At 37.5% G+C, this 21,668-nt stretch overlaps 1 protein-coding gene across 1 annotated transcript in view; it reads left to right on the forward strand.

Moving 5' to 3' along the window:
* FBN2 (fibrillin 2) overlaps positions 1-17,969 on the forward strand; it is a 175,589-nt gene extending 157,620 nt beyond the window's left edge. Inside the window, exons 54-65 of the mRNA XM_069777396.1 lie at positions 1,022-1,144; positions 1,572-1,703; positions 3,581-3,706; positions 6,095-6,301; positions 6,994-7,119; positions 7,718-7,840; positions 7,979-8,095; positions 8,768-8,896; positions 10,585-10,704; positions 12,500-12,731; positions 13,411-13,570; positions 16,013-17,969. Of these exons, the coding sequence (XP_069633497.1) occupies positions 1,022-1,144; positions 1,572-1,703; positions 3,581-3,706; positions 6,095-6,301; positions 6,994-7,119; positions 7,718-7,840; positions 7,979-8,095; positions 8,768-8,896; positions 10,585-10,704; positions 12,500-12,731; positions 13,411-13,570; positions 16,013-16,387 (1,970 nt within the window). The 3' untranslated portion in view covers positions 16,388-17,969. The remainder of the gene's footprint in view (positions 1-1,021; positions 1,145-1,571; positions 1,704-3,580; positions 3,707-6,094; positions 6,302-6,993; positions 7,120-7,717; positions 7,841-7,978; positions 8,096-8,767; positions 8,897-10,584; positions 10,705-12,499; positions 12,732-13,410; positions 13,571-16,012) is intronic.
* Positions 17,970-21,668: the final 3,699 nt, after the last annotated feature.

The following is a 21,668-nucleotide window of genomic DNA, read 5'->3' on the forward strand; positions in this document are numbered from 1 at the left end:
TGTGTTATGTTACATTATTCAGCTGTTTGTTGGAAAGGGGTGGGGGGCAGGAAGTGGCTGTTGAGCCCCCAGAAGATCCTTATAAACTGTATAGCTAACCATGGCAAAAATGCCTGAATTTGCAGAGCATTTTTCATAACTGAGGCAGAGCAGTTATGAATGGACCCACTCATCACAGTTACAGTAACAAGTGAGTTATACTGAACATAATAACTGAAGTCAGACCACTGGTCCATCTAGTCCATTATTTCATCCCTCACAATTGAAATGCTAATTCAGCATACAAGCATGATTAACAGCTCTCTGCAGTTCACTCCTCTAATACAAGAGCTGAGGATATAGGAAAAATAGCATGTAAAATGGGGGAAGCATCCCGCACAGTGGGTTTAGTATCCACTTACGGATCTGTTGTCCAAGAATATGTCTAGTACAGTCTTGAATCTGCTGATACCATCTGCCTCCACAGCCTCTTCTGGCAGCAAGATCCAGAATGTCACTACTGTCACTACTTAGAGAAGTATTTTCTTTCAGCTGTTTTGAACTAATCCCCTATTAGTTTCATTAAGTACCTCTTATTTTTCATAGTGCGGGAATTGTGTACAACCATTCTGCTCTCGTTGTATCCTGATCAGAATGCTTCTTACAAGTTTTGCATTTTATGAATCACAATTAGTTTGCTTTCTGAAGCAAGAATTACTTTTTTTTTTAGAGTTGGATAAAAAGCTGACATCTCTCATCATACAAAAATACATTAAAAAAAGATTATATAATAAAAAACTGAAATAGGCCTGTGCCAACTTGTCGTTCTAAGCTCAAGTAGTTCCGTATTTATTGTGCCATTATTTTTAAGTAGAGCTTTGTTTGATGGCTACTCAAAACCAAACATCCACAACTTTCTGGTTTGAATTACTACATTTCTGATAGTTTTTAGTGGACAAGAAAAGCACAGGTATAAGAAAACCTTCTTGGTGATTGTTTTAAAACTTAGTGGAGAATGATTATTTTGTTCCTTTCTGTTCAGATATAAATGAGTGTGCTCAGAATCCCTTGCTGTGTGCTTTTCGTTGTATCAACACTTACGGTTTCTATGAATGCACGTGTCCAGTCGGCTATGAACTAAGAGAAGACCAAAAGATGTGCAAAGGTAATGACTGACATATAAACTTTGACTGACTTCCATCACCCTGTACTGGCCAAAGCATGATCCAGATGTTTCTGTGCATCTTGCATTCATCCTGTCAGTGGAATGTAGCAACAGCCCAGCAGATGATGATTTACTCTTTCAGAACTCATGTAAGACCAGTATCTAGGGTTTTGTTATCAAGTGTACCCCTTGATGGGGATTGTAAAGCCAAGAAGGTCACAATGGTGAAGTTCATCTTTAACTTGACAGGTTGTTACAGTTCACAAACATTAAGACAACTGCAATTAAGCATAGCTCTCAGATTTTTCTTCAGTGCTTGTTAATTAGGGAAGTCTGTATGATCTTTTTCTTGAGAAAGTGCTACTTGTCTTCAGCAACTGAAGGTACTGGAAGGGAGTTCAAACACAAAATACTTATTCTTTTCCAGATCTAGATGAGTGTGCAGAAGGTCTCCATGACTGCGAATCAAGAGGCATGATGTGCAAAAATTTGATTGGTACTTTCATGTGCATTTGTCCTCCTGGAATGACCCGGAGACCCGATGGAGAAGGCTGCACAGGTGAAGCTTAGAAAGGGAAGAAGACATCTACTGAAATACAAACAAGCAAACAAATGAAAAATTCTCTGTATATGTATATAGTAAACTAGAAAATAGCAGTTCATAAAGGACACTTAACATAGCTAATGATGCCCAACACCTTAAACTTTCTTTTTTGTTTCAAGGTTTGAGCCTTATCTGAAAGGAGTTCTAAATTACTAATAAGTATTTCAAAAGAAAAACTCTGGTTTTGTTTCTTTTGTTGTACCAAAAAATCAGAAAGTTTTTCAGACACTTGTTAGTTTTAAAAAATTAAGTTGCCAAACAAAAGAGACCTCATTTGATGAGTAGGAAGCAGAATTGTCATAAATAAGAAGTTACATTTCCTTTAGCATTAATACTGTTTATGAATAATGTGGCAGTTCTGTAAAGAATTAAAACTGTAAGATTCTGAAAAAACATATAAAAGCCATGAAGGGCATAAGAAGTGGAAACTTCCATAGTTCAAAATAATTCTCCATCCTGCAGGTAAGTGAACAGCTTTCCTCCATCATTTTCTCAGTTAGTTGAGGGGGAAACAATAGCTACATTTTGGCAAATGATACTTTCTTCTGGTACATAAAAAAATCTGAGAGCATTCCAAAGTTCACTGTGGACAGAGGTGGCTAAGGTTGTCATTGGCTCAGAGGAAAAAAAAAAATTAAACATCCATCTCAGTGAATGCTTCAAGTGAAAAGCAGGAGAATGACTACTCTCCTTTACAGATCTTTATGATATTTTTCAGGGGAAATAATATGTATTAACAACAATTTTGCCATTTTTGCCCTGAGGTTTTTCTGAGGTTTTATTTTAAGAATCTATAAAGGTGTGTAATTGCTTACAGTATCTTTGCCATTAGCTATGGAAGAAAACTGTCCTGGTTTCAGCTGGGATAGAGTTAACTGTCTTCCCAGTAGCTGGTACAGTGCTATGTTTTGAGTTCAGTATGTGAAGAACGTTGATAACACGGATGTTTTCAGTTGTTGCTCAGTAGTGTTTAGACTATAGTCAAGGATTTTTCAGCTTCTCATCCCCAGCCAGGGCAGCTGACCCAAACTGGCCAACAGTGTATTCCATACCATGGGACGTCCCATCTAGTTTAGGAACTGGGAAGGGGGGGGCGGGGAATCGCCACTCGGGGACTGGCTGGGTGTCGGTCGGCGGGTGGTGAGCAATTCCCCTGCGCATCATTTGTACATTCCAATCCTTTTATTATTACTGTTGTCATTTTATTAGTGTTACCATTATCATTATTAGTTTCTTCTTTTCTGTTCTATTAAACTGTTCTTATCTCAACCCACGAGTTTTACTTGTTTTCCCGATTTTCTCCCCCATCCCACTGGATGGGGGGGGAGTGAGTGAGCGGCTGCGTGGTGCTTAGTTGCTGGCTGGGATTAAACCACGACAAAAACACACTAAGATTGTAAACTGTTTCAGGGAAATGGTGTGTGGACTAAAATGTGACTGATTACAGGAGAGGTCAGACATATTCAGAGAATCTTAACGATTACAAAGTGAAAAGTTTTTACTCAAATCATGCACATATTCCAATTTTACTTAGATGTTACTTGCCAGGTAAAAGTTATGACTAGAACTTGCTCTGCTGCATGTGTTTTCTGCTTTTTTCTTATAAGTTGCAAAGAACATACAAGGATCAAAACTTTCATCCTAGGATGCAGTACATAAGAAATGGAGTAGGATAGTGTTATTAGGAAAGTCCTTTCCAGGCTTAATCAGTTGTTGATTTTCCACTTGCAAATATTCTGCAAATATTACGCAGAATAATTAATGCATTCTAGAAGTCTAATATATTTTCTTGTAACACTTTATTTAATGGTTTTTATTATATTTTTGTAAAGATGAAAATGAATGCCGCACCAAGCCAGGTATCTGTGAAAATGGTCGTTGCGTGAACGTTATTGGGAGCTACCGATGTGAATGTAATGAAGGATTCCTGTCAAGTCCATCACGTATTGAGTGTCTTGGTAAATGCCTCTTTCATATACATTTCATCTTACATTAAAGTGTAAGGGATGCAGAGTGTAAATTAGGCTTCTGAGTACCTAGTAGTTCTCGTATATACAAAAATTAAATAATCATCCTTATTAATTAAACAATATTATATTAAATAATGATAGGAATGAGGAGCACCTTGAGAATGTCAGCTGAGTCTAGCAATCAGGGGCGTCACATAGAAGTGTCTAAATTCGAAAGGACATAAATATGGTGCTGAGCAACACTTTCGGGACAAAATACAGGTGTTTTTAAAGAAGAAGCAGAATTAGTTACCTTAGATCAAAAACTGGGATGCAGAGCAAAATTGTTTCCATATTCAGAACAACATCTTAAGCGCCACAGTACTGCAACTAGGTATCTGAATTTTCTGCACCTTTAATTCAGACAGTGATTATGAACACAAAATACTAGGATTTCACCACAGATTTGCAAGATATATTAAATTGTTTTGAGGCAGGCCTGCACATTAAATTCTGATGAAGGGTTTTACATTCATCAACCTGTATTTCCTTTTCAGTATGTTCAGACTTGTCATTTGCACTATAAAATTAAGTGTTCCCTTTTTAGAAATCAAACAGAACTGCAAAACCTTACTTTTTCATGATCAGTGTTCAAGTGTAGATACTGCAAAGTATTTTACAATACTGAAACTGTATGAGTATTTATTAGTATTATTGCATCAAAAATACTTGTGTACTATCTTCTGTAAGTGCTATAAAACCAGCTCCCTGTAAATTGTCACCAGTAGTGTGCTGACTTCATGGCAAAGCAATAGCACTGGAAGTGCAGGGTATTTCCTAAGGATTAAGACCAGATGGGGAGAGGATGCTGCAGTCTGTTAAACCCAGCCAATCATTAATGCCAAGGAAATACCCTGCTTGGAGGTCGTTATTGCTTTCTGATATTTAATATATGATTTTCTTATTATTTTCTGAAAGCTATGCTTTGGGTTAGTTTGCTCATTGCTGCTTTTCCTTTAGGGTTTCCTGGTTCAGAAATTAAAATGAAAAATTAGTCTGGCAGAAACAAAGTATTTCTTTGGAATTAAAACACAAATATTAAGTCTTAGTTTACATTATTTTAAATATATTGTGTAAACCTTCATATTGTGTTCACATTAAAATTTATCCCACATCTCAAATTGGGGATAAAGCACTTATATGTTCTTCAAGTCATGATGTGCATAGACTTGTGCAATATGTCTATCTAGGAGAACAGAAATCTGGTAAGTCTTGCAGATTACTACATCAAACATGCTGTCTCACACAACTGACACTTTCAGGGAGGACAGCTTTATTTGATGTAAACAGTTAAGTTACCAGGCACCCAAATTAAGTTTAGCTATAGCCAAAGTTCGCATTTTACCGAATTCATGTAAGAAATGTATACATTCTACTCCTAATAGTTGTGTAAGAGAAGGTCAGCTGGCTGTTGATACATATACACATTCTGAGGGATCTGAAGGATTTTAACTTTTAGCTTTAAGAAAAGAAAATAAAATCTTTTATTTAAGAACATGAGTGTCTGTCAGACCATGGCTGACAATGTCTCCATTTTAATTAACAAATAAGACAGGTGACAGCCTATTTGGAAGATATCATCTCTGCAAAAATCAGAGTTTCCATTAGCGCTGGAAGCTGGGGTCTCTGCTCTCCTCAGCTGCCTGTTTGAAGGAAACTTGTAGGAGCTTAATGACTGAAGTTTTGCTCCTCTTTCATGATTGACAGGTATTAACCAAAAGGTTTAAAAATTAAGGAAAATAGAATTAGAAAGGGACAAATCAACAGTATGGCCATATAAATCTCCCCCCACACACACCCCCAACAAAAATTAGGAGTGCTACTGAAAAAGTACTGAGTTGCATAGACTATTTTAAATGCTAAGGACTTAGTCATTTAAACCACATCAGGAAAATTCTAAATCATAGACATGCTATTTTGGCCAGTGAAACAAACAAACAAAACAAACTTCTAACCTCACTCCAAGTAAATCATTCAAATGCAAGCCAAACACAGGCAGCTTAAGTGGAAGCTCAGTTTGGCCCGCAGCCTGTTTTACTATCAAGCAAGCTCACCAGATATGCCCCAGGGTGCAACTTTCCTAGAAGTAAAACTCGTATCCAGTTCATGCAGGTACTGAACTTTAGGGATATCTGGAATACACTTGAAATGGCAGCAGATTATCAGAAAACACAACAAATCTGAAAGGCTAAGTCAAAAGAGGCTTCGCAGACTGGTTGCTAATAATCTTCTAGTGCTTGCATGTGTTGACAGAGAACCAGAATAACAGATTATATGCTTAATGGATCAGATGTTTATCTCGTGCTCTTTTTTGATCTCTCTACTTCTTCCTTACAGATAATCGCCAAGGGTTTTGCTTTGCTGAAGTTTTACAGACAATGTGTCAGATGTCTTCAAGCAGCCGGAATCTTGTCACTAAATCTGAGTGCTGCTGTGATGGAGGCCGGGGCTGGGGTAACCAGTGTGAGCTCTGTCCGCTTCCTGGAACCACCCAATATAAGAAACTCTGTCCACACGGACCAGGCTATACTACAGATGGAAGAGGTATTTGCAGGGATGAAAAGAGACAGAAAAGGGGGAAAGAATATGCTCACATATTTAAGAAAATGCAGAATTCTCTTTGAAGATCTGTCAAAGAATTTCCTGCAAAGCAACAGAGTTTGATTTTTCAAATGCTGCTGAAAGACCAGAAATTAAAAACACCTTTAAACAGTAGCTGCAACCAGAATACTCACAGCTGTGCAGAATTTTCAGGGGTGGGATCTAAAACAGGAGGTACCAACCAGTAACTAAAAGCTAGAAATTATCCCAAAGCTTTTGTATGCTGAAAAGTTGCATACATGGCAAAGGCAACAACAGTGGTTCTAACAGCAGTCTCACTGAATGCTTTGCAGTTACTCTTTCCACACAGGAAGAAGAAGCTAACATACATTTTCAAATTGTGGTGAAAAATTTTTTATATCATCTGACTGGTCATAAGAAAATTCACTACTATGGGTTTTGTATTTTGAGTTAGCAAAACTGGAACCTGAGTACCCAATGAAATAGCAGGAAGGTTTTGATATAAAAAACAATAACGAAAGTTTGAAGGATGTTTGACTTCGAATTCAAATCCATTTTTAAAGAGAGAGAAAGGGCAAAGTTCCTATCAGAAACATGATAGAAAGAAAAATGCAAGAAAAGAAAAAAGTCGAATTTAAAAGTGAAAGATGACATACTTAATATTTTCTGTACAGATATTGACGAATGTAAGGTCATGCCAAAGCTGTGTAGAAATGGACAGTGTATTAACACTATGGGCTCCTTCCGATGCTTTTGCAAAGTTGGCTATACCACTGACATAAGTGGCACATCTTGTATTGGTAAGATTCAGCATTTTAATCATCAGTTATTTTTTTAATTGGTACATAATGATGTATCAACCTCTGTAAGCCTTTGTATCAAAGCAGGTTTTCCTCTTTATCTCTTTTATTTCTTTCTATCTTTCTTTTCCTAATACACATTTCTATTTTTGTATTTCATTTGGGGAAATCAAGAAACAAGCTGTATTGGCAATATTCCTGCAGTAGAATGAGCACTGAAATAACGTTTCAGCTATATAACCATTTTGACTGACAAATGAGCTCATCATTTTGTGGTCTACAATTTCGCACTTTCCTGTTGGTTAACAAATATAAGTATACCATAGTATGCTCAAAAATAAATACTTAGTCTTAGATGAAAATATTAATGCCACTGTCACTCTAGTATATTACTCTTCCAAGACACTCACTTTGTCCCTGTAGTGGCAACTCCACCACAACACATCCATAGAGAAAGATACAGGAACTCTGAACCAAAGTGAATTGGGGACTTTTTCTACAAACATTTTTCTCTTAAATATAGTGCTGTTTAGAAAACACCCTTCAAAGACAGATAAAGAAATCAGTACAACAGGTACTTAACATTTTCTCTCCTTAGATCTTGATGAGTGCTCTCAGTCTCCTAAACCATGCAATTTTATCTGCAAGAACTCAGAAGGGAGCTATCAGTGCTCATGTCCTCGGGGCTACATCCTTCAAGAAGATGGAAAGACATGTAGAGGTAAAGAAAGTTACACATAGCAACTTTTAATTTTATTGCACCTTGACTTAAAAGGAAATAGTTTTGAAGTGTGGTACTTTTATCAAGTTAAGACTTTTTTCTGGTGACTTTTCTTAAGACAACATCTCTCACTTTCAGATCTTGATGAATGTCAAAGCAAACAACACAATTGTCAGTTTCTCTGTGTCAACACCCTTGGAGGCTTCACATGCAAATGTCCACCTGGTTTTACGCAACATCACACAGCTTGTATTGGTAAGAAAAGCATTCATTTTCTTGCATCAGTTTTTCTATAAGAACAACATTCTCAATTCTCATTCATTTCTTTTGCTCTGTATAAACAGTAATAATACAAAGCAATAATGTCAGGAGTCCAGAAAACAGATTTTGAAAAGCAACAATTATAGCTAAAGAAAAATCAGTCTATCCACCATTGGTATTTTTTTGCTTAGTAAACAGTTGTACATATTTAATACATGTTATTATATTCTAAGTATAACCACATGGAGACAAAGGAGTAAAGTATTAAAATCTGATATAAAATGTCGTTAAACAAAAACAGGCTGCATTTTCTTTTTTAATAGATACAGATGTCTTTAGATCTTAAGCATATGTATGAATCTTGCCAACTGAAACTATTTTAGTTCAGCTAATACGCAAGTGCAGCATTTTTTCACTGTCAGCAATTACATACCTTTGTGTTTCGCACTCATAACTGAATTACAGCTTGCACTTCTGATTTATTAATTACCCATAGCTCTGCATGAGTTGTCAGGTCATCTGACATTTAAATATGAAAAGCTACATTTTCAAAATAAATTGTTGCCCTTCTGTGGATTTCAGCCTCCTAAGAAATATTACAAGAACATGTTTAAAATCATGCCACAAGGTATACCAACCTTCTTCTCTCTCCTCTGCATTTTTAAGATAACAATGAATGTGGTTCTCAGCCATCGCTTTGTGGATCAAAAGGAATTTGCCAAAACACCCCTGGTAGTTTTACCTGTGAATGTCAAAGGGGATTTTCTCTGGATTCTACTGGATTAAACTGCGAAGGTAACTAGTGAAGGTCAATTTTTTCAATGGTGAAAATCCTTACTTCTGTGTCTAGTGAATCTTGTGATGTCAAAGACACATAAAACAGAGCACCAGCCATAGTAAAAGTAAATACCAAAAAGAAATAGGAATGTATTTGAGTAATTTTAAGCATAATTGTATGTAACAACATACTGCCTGAGTAATTTTAATACAAATTAGAATAAAAAGTGACTTTTTAGCTGAACTCTTGAACTACTGTTTCCAGGCTGCCATTTCAACTTCACATAGGTTTAGGCATCTAAAAGTCTAGTTTTCTCTTCATACAACGTAAACAGATTCTCTCTACAATTTTTGTTTCAGCTAATTGTAATAATCCACCTGAGCGTATCCAAGATTAGATTCTAAATTCCATACTTTAAGTCATCTACTGGAGAGATACACATTCAGAAGGGTAATTCACTACAGTTAAAATACAAATTATATCGTTGAGCTTCATCTCTCTCTGTTGGCCCAAAAGGGAGCCCCAGTCAGGAAATCTCTATTTGAGAGCTCCAGATTCTTCACTGGGCCTTAGATATTGAGCAAAGAAGAAATAAAAGGCAGTACTAGGCCATCTGGCTGCTGAGAATTAGAAATGCAGAGGTATATATGATAGATTTATGTCATCTCAAAATGTCAGCTACCTTGATACAGCATTTAAAACAGAAATTGACATTTAGAGCCTATTTCTAGAGTAACAGTGCAGAATATATGCAGCCAGAAGTTCTAGAAAGCATTATCTTCTGTCAGATTACTTTGTTCTCATAAAGTAGATACATCTTGTTGTGTACTTCACTCAGCACCTACGAAACAAAACACTAAATTATACATATCAAAGCATTCACAAGATGCATACATAAATAGCACATCAGAATTGCTCTATAAGCTATTACTGATGAAATGACAGCTTTCAGTTCCTGGCATGATGGTTTTCTGCACGTCAGGCTTTGTGACATCACAATTCCATTAAATTTGTTTCAAACTGTGGACAACTAGAGTGTAACTTAGAACTGTGATATCATACATGATTTTTTTATTTTCTACTAGAACTGCATACTGTACCTGACACATCAGGCTGCGTATAATCTACTTACTTCTTATAGCAGACACTATTTCAGATGACTGAGTTTCTACATTTTGGTTTTTCTTTGTGGCTTTCTTCTGTATTTAAACATACCTCAGAGACTCTTTAGATGGCTTTTTCTTTTTAATTGCAAAGGTAAGCACTTACATCCAAATTCGCTGTCTATTCCTCATATTCAAACACTTTGATATGTTCCAGAAAACTGAAAGCTTAGTCCTACATAGTTGGTTTGAAAACTGAAATAAAAAAACATACAGATTCTAAACATTACATCAAAGCAATATCATGTGGGATTACTAGGAAAAATGTTTCTTCTCCAAATCAGAGTAATACAAAGGCTCAAATGTTCCAATAGGATTATTGATGATAGAAAGAACACTACATTAACTGACTTTCAGACTTTCCAAAAGACCAACCTGAATGGTGCTTCCGTAGTACAGCAGTACTCCTCTGTCATAAATACTGGTGTTTCAATGATCATTCAATTTCAGTGATCATTTCAAATGATCAAAGTGGGTAATGTATTTGGCAACGTGTATAATCATGTGTTCTTTCATGTTCTACTTCTCTACCGATTGCAAAGATGTGGATGAATGTGATGGAAACCATAGGTGCCAGCATGGCTGTCAAAACATCCTGGGTGGATACAGATGTGGGTGCCCACAAGGATATATTCAGCATTACCAGTGGAATCAATGTGTTGGTAAGGAAGCAAACAGCACAGGATATATTTAAACAGCAAAGGTGTCATAATGTTTATAGTGACAACTGCCAGGCGAGGACAATAATGGGCAGTACAAAGAGTATGCAGACACAAATCTTTTCTTCCTCTCTCCCCCTCCTCCCATACACTTATTACTCCCAGCATAAATCAATACATAAGGTAACAAGAAAACACACTCATCCTGTTGAAACTCTGTGTGACAAGGAGTTTTCCTAGTAAGGCCTAAATTCTGACTCCCTTCTCCCCGGAAAAATCCGCATCTTAGAAAGGTGGGAAGATGTTCATTGAATTCCTGAAAGCATCAATGTAAATACCTCTGCTGGGGAAAAACAAACAAACAAACAAACAAATCCCACCTTTCATCAGTAAGAATCACTCACCATTATTAGCAATTTGAGAATACTACAGAATAGCATCTATAGTCGATGGGGAGAAAAAATATCAACATAATGATTAAGGGTTTCCTACTTCCAAAATACAGTCTTAAGGCGTACATTACTTCTTTGGGCAGGTATCAGGGACAAATTAATCAGCTCAGCAGTTTTATGGTAGGTTTAGCTCATTCAATCCACCATTTCTTTTCTGTGTTTCATGAACTAAGCTAACTGCCACACCAAATGAAATGTGGGAATTTTTTTTTTAAATAAGAACCAACACACACCCGAACAACCCCATCCTGTACTGTTCACAAGGCACCATAACAACTTATTTACCTTTTCAGGTTTGCTTTCATGGTTCTCTGTCAATGGTGTCGTAATCAGAGGACATCTGTGAGCACTGCCATACATTTCTTATAGGCTAATCTTGCTGTCCTGATCCTAGACATATAAATCAGATTAGTATACCCATTTTACATTAAGTAGTACACCAGGCAGTTTTTCTGAAGTCCCAACCACCATCATCACCCCTTACTTAGTACTGCTCTACAGCAAAGAAGGCAAAGGACTGGGGTGGGATTGACAGGATCACACAACAAACAACTCTCGCAAAACTCCAAACCAGCTACAGTCTCTGAATATTGGAGATAGTCCTCAAAAGAATATGTCTCCTAATAACTGCAGACAAGAATGGTAAAGCATGTGCTAATGGTATGGGAGAGGAAAACACCTACAGGGAAACAGCACCTTGGTAAGCAACACATGCCAACTATCAAAAGCGTGATTTTCTATACAACAAGCTACTTTCCTTACTCATTTTTCACAATATAGCCTGGAACCAAGTCAGTCACACTGACTGGAAGAGTCATCTTCTCTGTATCTTAATTCAACACGCACAGGTGAAGACTATAGTTCCTTTTCTCTTTAATTTTGGTTGGCTATTTAGATTGTCTTTCCTCTCACAGAGCCTGCAGGTTTCCACTACCAGGTATGGGATAACTTCGCCCCATCACTAGGTGCCCAGGAACACTATCATGGTTGGAGTATGACTGGAGTTCCAGCTCATTTCTCCTCTGTGGACCTTATATGGTAGGAGTGTACCTGCCAGGGGAGAGAGGACCATGAAGCAAAATAGAAGAAAGACATACCTTGAAGGAAGGGGGAGTGTTGAGTCAATATAAGGTTAACAGTAACAGTATCCTAAAATACCTTTAGAGCCCAGCTATATGTATTGGCGACTTTTGCAAATGTACTCTTTCCTCAGAGACCAAATCTCTATGGGTCAAGGATGTAGCAGAGCCCTAGGACTTGCAGATACTCTGATTTGTTAGCTACATCATGCTTGCCTGATGTCTTTCAGATTAGAAGATACCAATATACTTTTGTTTGCTTACTAGATGAAAATGAATGCTCCAATCCTAACACATGTGGCTCTGCTTCTTGCTACAACACACTTGGAAGTTACAAGTGTGCCTGCCCATCTGGATTTTCTTATGACCAGTTCTCCAGTGCATGCCATGATGTGAATGAGTGTTCTTCTACCAAGAACCCCTGCAATTATGGTTGTTCCAACACTGAAGGTGGTTATCTTTGTGGCTGTCCACCTGGGTATTACAGAGTTGGACAAGGGTGAGTATCTCCACACAGTCATTCATCAAAGACACATTCAGGAGGCTATAAAAAGGCTGAACCGTAGTCAGACTGAAGACCAGAGGTGCAAATGAAGGACAGTCTGCTAAGTCGTCCTTTCTACTACCTTTGCACACAATATCCATAAACTAGGAAAAAAAAAAAAGGCATGCAGCATGATACTCATTTTAAATCTAATATATAAGCAACATTAAACCATTAGTTCTGTTTTCTCCCCCAGTATCTGCACAAGAACTACTTCACAAACCCACTCAATGAGGACTGCTACTGCATAAGGATAGGTATCCTCTGTACTGAGTTAATTAAGGGTTTTAAGCTGATCAACCCAGAACATTAAACACTAATAACATTGTTCTGGTACATGACAATGGCTAAATTCTCTAGTTCCAAAGTTCAGGGCAGGCTAGTTTTGTTCTGTTTCTTTGTAAAACTTCTAAATGAAAATTAGAAAAGCCTACAGGCCTTCAGCCAATGATTGTATTTCATTCAGTATGCCACACTAGTGTGAAGAAAATTAATGCACAGACCTCCTGCTGAGGGAAGGGAAAGGAGGGGGATACAGACACTGTGGTACAGATTACATACACTCATTTTCCATTTAACTGGGCAGTTCATGAAACTGCAAGAAGTAACTAAAACAGATGTTTTTCTTCAACAGCCACTGTGTCTCAGGGATGGGATTTAACAAAGGCCAGTACCTGCCACTGGATGGAGATGCTGATGAAGAGAATGCTTTGTCCCCTGAAGCATGTTATGAGTGCAAAATCAATGGCTATTCCAAAAAAGACAACAGGAAGAAGAGAAGCACTAATGACACTGTATGTACCAGGATAAATAAGCACTATAGTGTACTTTGAGGTATTTTCAGAGACACGATAATCAACAGTATCAGTAAATGGAGGGAATTTTTTAACAGGCCACATTCAATGGTGAAAATCTTTTTTGCCTTGCCTCAGTGCTTTTTACACCTGCCTATTGGCAGGAATGATGTGACAATCAGAAAGATATGAACAACTATGAATGGCTGAAGTTTTTAAAGCTTGCAAAGAATCCTTTGTAGTGCAAGATGTGGTCTAGTTCCTGAAAATATATTCAGGGAAATAATTTTGCTATAATTACAGAGAGCTAGGAAACTGGTGATGTCTGCAATCTGTTCTGCTGTCAGGAGGCAATTGGACAGCATTTTATGGTCTGGGACAGCTAAGTAGATCTTCTCGCAGATCATTTTAGTCCAAGTGTCTATTCCATGGTTGCTTATAACTGTGGGAGACTGGAGTCCATGACCTAGCTGATACACTTAAGTCCAGTATTTGCAGAATTGCTGAGGGTATAAGAGAATTACACTTCAGACTTAATTTTTTTCTTGCTGCATTTTGTGGGCTTATAAAAATAAGTTATGGGATACTCATGAAAGGATAGCCCTACTATTTACACTTTTTAGATGCTTTTTTTGAAAAGTTAGAAGAGTATACCTGTATATCTGTTATCTGCATTATCTGTATGATAGGATTTTGTCTTCTAGCATTAGCTCTGGTCTTGAAATCTGCAGTAATGGGAAACTGACTCAATTTAGAGGTGGGAACACACACAGATTTTCCTTCAGTAGTACAAGAGCTGTGTAATGCAAACAGGCAAAATGCAAACCGTCAACTAAAATGGTGAGGTGTGCTAGCCACACAAGTTACATTGAAAGAATGGGGCAACAAGTGTCCTTTCTAAAAGGGTAAGAACATAAAACAACCCAGAAGCTCCAGCCTTAGTACACAGTACTTTGCATGATGCCATCAGAGCCAGTTCTTGTATTGGCAAAGTTTCTAAAGAAGCCAGTAATCCTGTAATTTCTGCTGGAAGAATATAGTGTTGGCACTTAAAATCTAAAAGTTTGATTTCCTCACACACATCCACACTTCCCACAAACATCCCTTTTCCCTCCCCACCACCACTCCCACTGGACCTGTTTCAGTCTGAATTCTGTGGTCAATCTACCACAGAAATACATGGATGTTTTGAAAAGCTTTTTTTTCTGTTGCACAGTTAATTTCATATCTAGTTCATAATTGTTGAATCTTGTTATTACACTTAATAGCATTAACCTTTTCAGTTTCTAGTACTAGAACTACCTGAGTAGTAAAAGTGAAAGGTTTCATACCCATAAAACTACGTGAAAAAAGAAACAATCTCATCACTAATGACACCTGTGGAGTGCGATATTTAAAACACTACAGTACTTGCTCCTGTCCACAAATTTTCCATGTTTTCACCACATGTTTTTAATTACATTATGTATTAGTACACATATGTACTCACATATGATTGGAATTCCCTCAGAGAGAGAAATCCTTTGCTATCTTTACAAGCATGAAAGGATCTTGACATGTAGGCTAGGTACCTCACTTAGGTTTCCTAAAGAAGGCTACAGCCTATATATTTTTGTAGAAGCACTTTCAAAAGCTGTTGCTTGTTAGGTGGTTTTCCTAGGAATGCACTCATTCTTGCCCCCCACTCCCAAGTGTGTTCACAACTAACACCTCTGGACAGATTCACACCTGCAGCATAACTATATTGAAGCTCAAATTAAAAAAGAACACAACTGATTTGTCAGAAAAACAATGCTAGGACTTTTTTCCACACTCCTTTCAGTGGTCCAGATAGGATGTAATTGGACAACATGACATACTACCCCTTTCTGTAGAAGGCTAACAATACAGCAGTTCTCTCCTTACTTCAATTTCCTTTATAATCACTGTACTTCCTCCTCACCAAATGCTGAGACTGCTTGTTTTTAGAAGCCAGGTTTTGTTAAAACAGTTTCACCAGAAATTTCAGGGAATTCCCATACAGCTTTGTGGTATGTATTTCTGTAATGTTCCTCACTGAAGTTGATCCTAAGAACAAGACTGTGCCTCACATTACTGTCCTTATTGCAGTAGTAAACATAGGTCTCTTCTTTACATGGACATTTTGCAAGCATGAAGTTAAACAGATTGTGAAAAGAACCTGAAACCCGAGCCCCCTCTGTAGACCTGATGCTGTAACTTAAATTATCCTGTTAAGCCTGTGTGAGAAGCCTTCAAGATTCACAGGGTGTGTTATATGGAATCAAGCGGTTCTCCCAGGTGGAAAGGATTTACAATTGCTTCTTTCACAGCTAGATTTTGACAAATGCAGAAACTGTTAATAATCACATATTATTCTTCTCCCAGTGCAAGCAAATATCTGTTTCTCTCCTGGTCTAAACAATCTTTCCTCCTTTACTTCAGATTGAGCAGATTAGCTTGGAAAGTCTAGACATGGATAGTCCTTTGAAGATGAGAGTCAACATTTCCAGGCTTGACAACAAGGAGCACATCCTAGAACTTATGCCAGCCATTGAGCCCCTTACCAACCACGTCCGCTACATCATCTCACGTGGCAATGATGATGGCATCTTTCAAATCCATGAGAGGGATGGACTGAGTTATTTGCACACAGTTAAGAAAAAGTCAGTGCCTGGAACTCACACACTGGAAATCACTAGCATTCCTCTATATAGGAAAAAGGAGCTGAAGAAACTGGAAGACAGCAATGAGGACAACTACCTCTTAGGAGAGCTCGGGGAAGCTCTCAGAATGAGGCTGTGGATAGACCTCTACTAGCCATCTTCCAGACTGAGTTCAGTTCTTTAGTCACTTCTGTTCACCTGTCTACCCACCTGAGCATATCTGCTTTTCCAAGGCTTTAAAACAGTCACTGACTTTGGGGGGAGGAAGAGAGAGGGGAAGACCTCTTTCCTTCCATCCTGCCGAGACTGCAGAACCACCCTTGCAGGAGGGTAACTTAAACTTTTGGCCACCGCCAAAACTTTGATTACAATGGCGATCATGGTTACTGTATCTTTTATATAACCTCAATTTAAAGTATATTAAAAAGCTAAAGTTCAAGAAGTCATCATATGGCACTAAATGGCACAAAAATGTGAGCTGTTTTTTTCCTGTTAGCAGTCTGTAACACTTTGGGTATTTTGCTATAGTTCCTAATTAAAAAAAAATATAGAAATTTATTTATTTTTAATGCAGTAATATATGGAGAAATTAACAAATTATGTAAACAAAAAGGGAAACCTGCTTGTTTTTCCTTAGATTTATAAATTTGAGCTATAACATTTTAGAGGTACTTTCTTAATTAAAAAAAAATAGATTTGAAAGATGTTTCCTTTTGTATTTGGGCCAGTCATCCAAATAGTATATAAGTAATTTTAAAATGTATCAGAGCTGAAAGAGCACTGTAGTACATCTCTGGATATTCTAACGTGCTCCTGCAAAACTCTGAGTATTCAAAAAAAAGAAAAAAAAGTCTTAAAGGACAAGAATTACAATATCAGTCTCTGCAGAGATCATATTTCACAGCAGCTCAATAGGACTGTATTCTGAATCAGCCACATCAAATAATGGAAGAAGAGGCACAACCACTGTAGCAAAATACCTTGACTGCTTTTAATACCATTAGAATTGCAGAACCAAACTGTACTGTACTTCCTTCCAATAACCTCAAGGAACCACACATGCAACTACACCTCATTCTCAGAAAGGGTGCTCTACAAACTTGCATTACTGTAGGCAGCTGAAGAAAATGTCTCTCTGAAGGGAATGCATGACTTTTCATACTGTTTGGTGCTGGCTTGAATTAATGGTGCATTTACTAAAAACTGAGAGCTGTATCAGGACTGCCATATGTGCAAACTAATTATGCAGCGCAGACAAGGAAAATGTGTATTTGAAATCCATTTGTTAGAAGTTTCATTAATACTGTAGTTATACACCGTATGCCTCATTTTATCATAGCTTATTTTGTAAGAAAGATGTTTGTACAATGAGTTGACATTTAGTTTACTTTAGTAATTTTTTTAAAATGTTGTACCATTATGTGTTAAGTGTATGTCTCAATGGTGCTTTTTTTGACAGCTGGTGCCTGTAACTAGTCATGTAACAGGATCTCATATGTGAAAATAGCCAAAGCACATGCTGACTCCAGGATTGTTTCAGTTGCATATCAGTGCTGACCAAAGATTATATCAAGTTATACTCAGTGATTTTTCTTTTCTTTTCTTTTGTTGATTTTGGGGATTTTGAAAAGAAAAAGAAACTTTGTACATTTTTAATCAAATGTTTCTAAGAAAAAAAAGTTTTGTTTGAAGGTCTGTATCTGTAAGACAACACTTCTTGCAATAAAGCTTATTTTGGGGTATTTTTTTTCTTTGAAATGTCTGTGTTCTTTACACAAAATAAGCATCTAATTGTAAATCTGAAGGATTTCAGAACAGAAAAAGGAGCTGGTGTGGTGCAAACTCTTCTTCACTCACATTTAAGGTTATACAGCATTTGCTGACTTAGTTTCTCAATCATGACAGAGCTGAAACATGGGAATTAAACTGTCCTTACAAAGTTAAAACACTGCCCTTGCAGAAGGTTTTGCTTATCTGTGTAATGAGGGCTGAAGGACCATCACAATTTAAGTTTGATAATTCAGCTCTAAAAAAAAATTCCCCATACATTTAAGAGTAGGAGTGTAAGCCCTCCAATCTACCTGAATAATAAAAATCTGGTAAGACCATCAATGAAGGTACTTTTGCTTGCTGGCAGTCCTTTCCTTGAATGCCCTTCATGAGGTACACAGTCAAACCCAACAGTGCAAAAAAAGTTTTTTCTTAAAGTATGCAAGGTTTCCACAAAGACCTCATTACATAAACTACACTGTCTTTTTATTCCATTTAGAGTTAAACTGGTGATTGTTTTTAAGTAATAGCCAATACTGACTGTATGTTTTTTGTCACAGCGGTAATAGCCAGAGAAAAGGAAATTGGATACATTGGGTTAAGCACTGAATTAAGATGCAAAGAGCTTGTTTTAGATGTACTCTTTAGTTTCTGAATATAAGACTTAGATAGTCTGCACCAGCAGAAGATAGTCTGCACCAGCAGAAATTAGCCCTACATATTCTATTGCTGTTCTTCTGGAGGAGTGGCACTTCACAAGTTAATTGCATTAAAAGCCAAGCTGCAGGTCTAAGGTTCTAATTACTAGATGCAGTAACAAACAATGAGTTTCCTTAGTGTTTGAGAACTTTTTTTTGGCATAAAATTGCCTTCCCCATGCTTTCAAAGATCTAGGCTAACATATTTCTCCTGCTACCCTGCTGTCCCTCTCCTCTTCTCTTAAAATATTCATAAAGTAATAAAAGAAATAGAAGTTTTTAAAGGAATCATACACTTAAATTTCACTCAAGAAAGAAAATAATCAGGAATTATGGCATTGTAATTGTTTTCATAATTACTGATTTATTTGATGGGAGTTACTTGCCTTGGATATTCCTTGAGACCTACATGCATATTCAGATTTATCTGACATTTAATAGTGCATCAATTTAAACAATATGAAATTGCCTGGAACCAGACTTACTTGACATTACCTTCAGATATGGTTGCACAAGTTTTCATTATGATTCAGAGCTGCTTCTGGGTGAAATGACTGTCTACAGAAATAAAAAGACCTCTAGAGGTCTGATAAATAGATCCAGTACAGCACTGACTCAAGACTTAACAACTCTAACAGCTAGTTTCCAAGAAGTCTACTCTCTGTCCAAAATGGAAGCTTTCCAGGAAACACTTACTGCAAGAAAAGCCAACAGACTGAACCCAGTAGAGCATTATCTTTTGTTGCCAACTCTCAAAAAAATGAGAGAAAATAGTAGCAACACTCTTACTAATGACTCCTCTGAGGCTACAAGTTCTGGAGGATTTTTTTCTGTAGACAGGGATTATTTGCATGTGCTATGCACATGGAATAGGTTTAAAGCCTTTTTTCTAAACAAGAAATTATCATCAGATAACACCTGTGCTAACTAATAATACAGTAAGTACAAAGTACAAAAAATACCTTATGTCTTTACTAGAAAGGCAGCATTATCCCCTACCATCTTAAAATATACCAGTTCTCCAAACTTTAATAGCCTCTGGCCTTTTAATTTCTAAACATTTAATGAGAAAGCTGGCTACACATGCATAGAAAGACTAGCATTCTAGAAAGCTACAAAACCCCAAAATCTGTTGCTAACAGTAAAGTGAAAATTGTCTTGCTATTTAAGAGAGGGTGCAGTATAAATCTCTTGGCAACGTGAAGCAAGATTGTAGTGAGTAAAGGTAACATCTAAGCTAGGCCTAGGCAGTGGGGACTCGAGAAGTACACTCTAGCTATTCTAGCAAGTCTATGATACTTCCTCATTATAACAATTTAAAAATACATGTGTATAAATAATTGATAACCTAAAATTTCTTTTTGAGGATAGTCTTTTGGTTCTTCCCAGCTTTACTGCAAGGACTCAGCCCTCAATCTAAACATTTGCTTTCTCAGCATGCCAGCATGAAGGTTCAGCATCATTTACTATAACCCCACAATGTTACCAGGCCCATCAAAGAATGCGTGTCTCCTTTTCTATCCTCAAATGCTCCGGACTGTTTGACTTCTATGTATGTGTCAAAGTGTCTAATAAGTGTGTACAGGCTTTTTCGGGCTCATCCTTCTTCCTCAAGCATGGCTCCAATGCAAGAGACAAGGGAGCATTGCTGCGAGCATTGCTGAGTCTAACCCAGTATTTCTGAGCACAACATGTCCTTTCTTCATAGCCAGACCTCTTAACCTAGCCAGCAGTAATGCTACAGCAATTCAAACACCCTGTTATTGCATGTTACCTCTCGGACAGGATGGGCCTGTAACAGTTTTTCATAGGCCAGGCTCTTCAGTCAGCATTCTAGAAAGGACTGTTTTTCTATGGGATTTTATCAGACTGACTTGGAATCACCAGTTAAACTTTGGTGTAATGGATGTGGTCTGCAGAGCACCAGCTGGAGATCCTGCCTTTGTGCAAAACCCACAGAAGAATTCAGGAGTGACAATGCACTGCAAAACTAAATACAGCAAAAATCTCACTGCCCTAAGTGTGTCTCTGAATTCTTCCCATGTGTTATAAATGAAGCCTCAGCACCTAAACTAATCAGTGCTGCAAACCAGACGTGTCTTAAATCCAAGGAAAGGGCTGGATTTATGAACTTTACTCTGAGGAGATGAAGATTCACAACTATACATTCACACTTCTTAAAGCAGGAGAGAAGGAAAACACAAGAGGGCAGAAGTACAACATTTTACATCTAAAATAAAATCCTAATGCCCAGTGTGACTGCTTATGTATTTGACACCAAATTGCTATAGCAGAGATAGGAAATATGTTCTTTGCTCCCATAGCCTTAGAGAAGTGGTGAAGGAGGTGGTTTCTCACGTGACCTGTGAAGCTTGTTCCAAGAATGCCAACCATATGTCAGCATGGGTGGTCACAGCAATGTTTAATCTGTGTATTTATTTGGACATGATTTTAGTATAAGCGAGGCCTCCTCGCTGCTTGGGCTTGTCAAGAATGTTTCTACCCATGGCCAAAACCAGATCTTGAGATATGAGGAACGCCAGCAAAAACAGCTCGTGGTGTGCCTTCACTTTGACGCCTCAAAAAGTAGTTGTTACCCAAACAGGGATTTTGAGGTTTAAAATTCTGAACTCCAAGGCCAAAGCATGAGCTCAGCAGTACTTCATGCATCAAAGTGTGTCTACATTGTACTACAGTATATTCTAAACAGAAGCACCCACAGCTAGCTCAAATCTAACTAACCTTAGAAACCACTGCTACAAGTGACACCATGAAGAAATTCTGAAAAAGTGTCAGAGTGGACATTATCCAAAATGAATGAGAAACACAGGACTCTTCCTCAAGAGTCTGAATTCCAGTCAGTCATATGAATAGTAATTGAATATGCTGTGGCACTAAAACTGGGAAGCATACATAGATCTATAGTAACTTAAGGAAACAATACCCAGTTATTTAAAAATACAACCA

The sequence above is a fragment of the Haliaeetus albicilla genome, chromosome Z, assembly GCF_947461875.1.
Source record: "Haliaeetus albicilla chromosome Z, bHalAlb1.1, whole genome shotgun sequence".
Taxonomy (NCBI): domain Eukaryota; kingdom Metazoa; phylum Chordata; class Aves; order Accipitriformes; family Accipitridae; genus Haliaeetus; species Haliaeetus albicilla.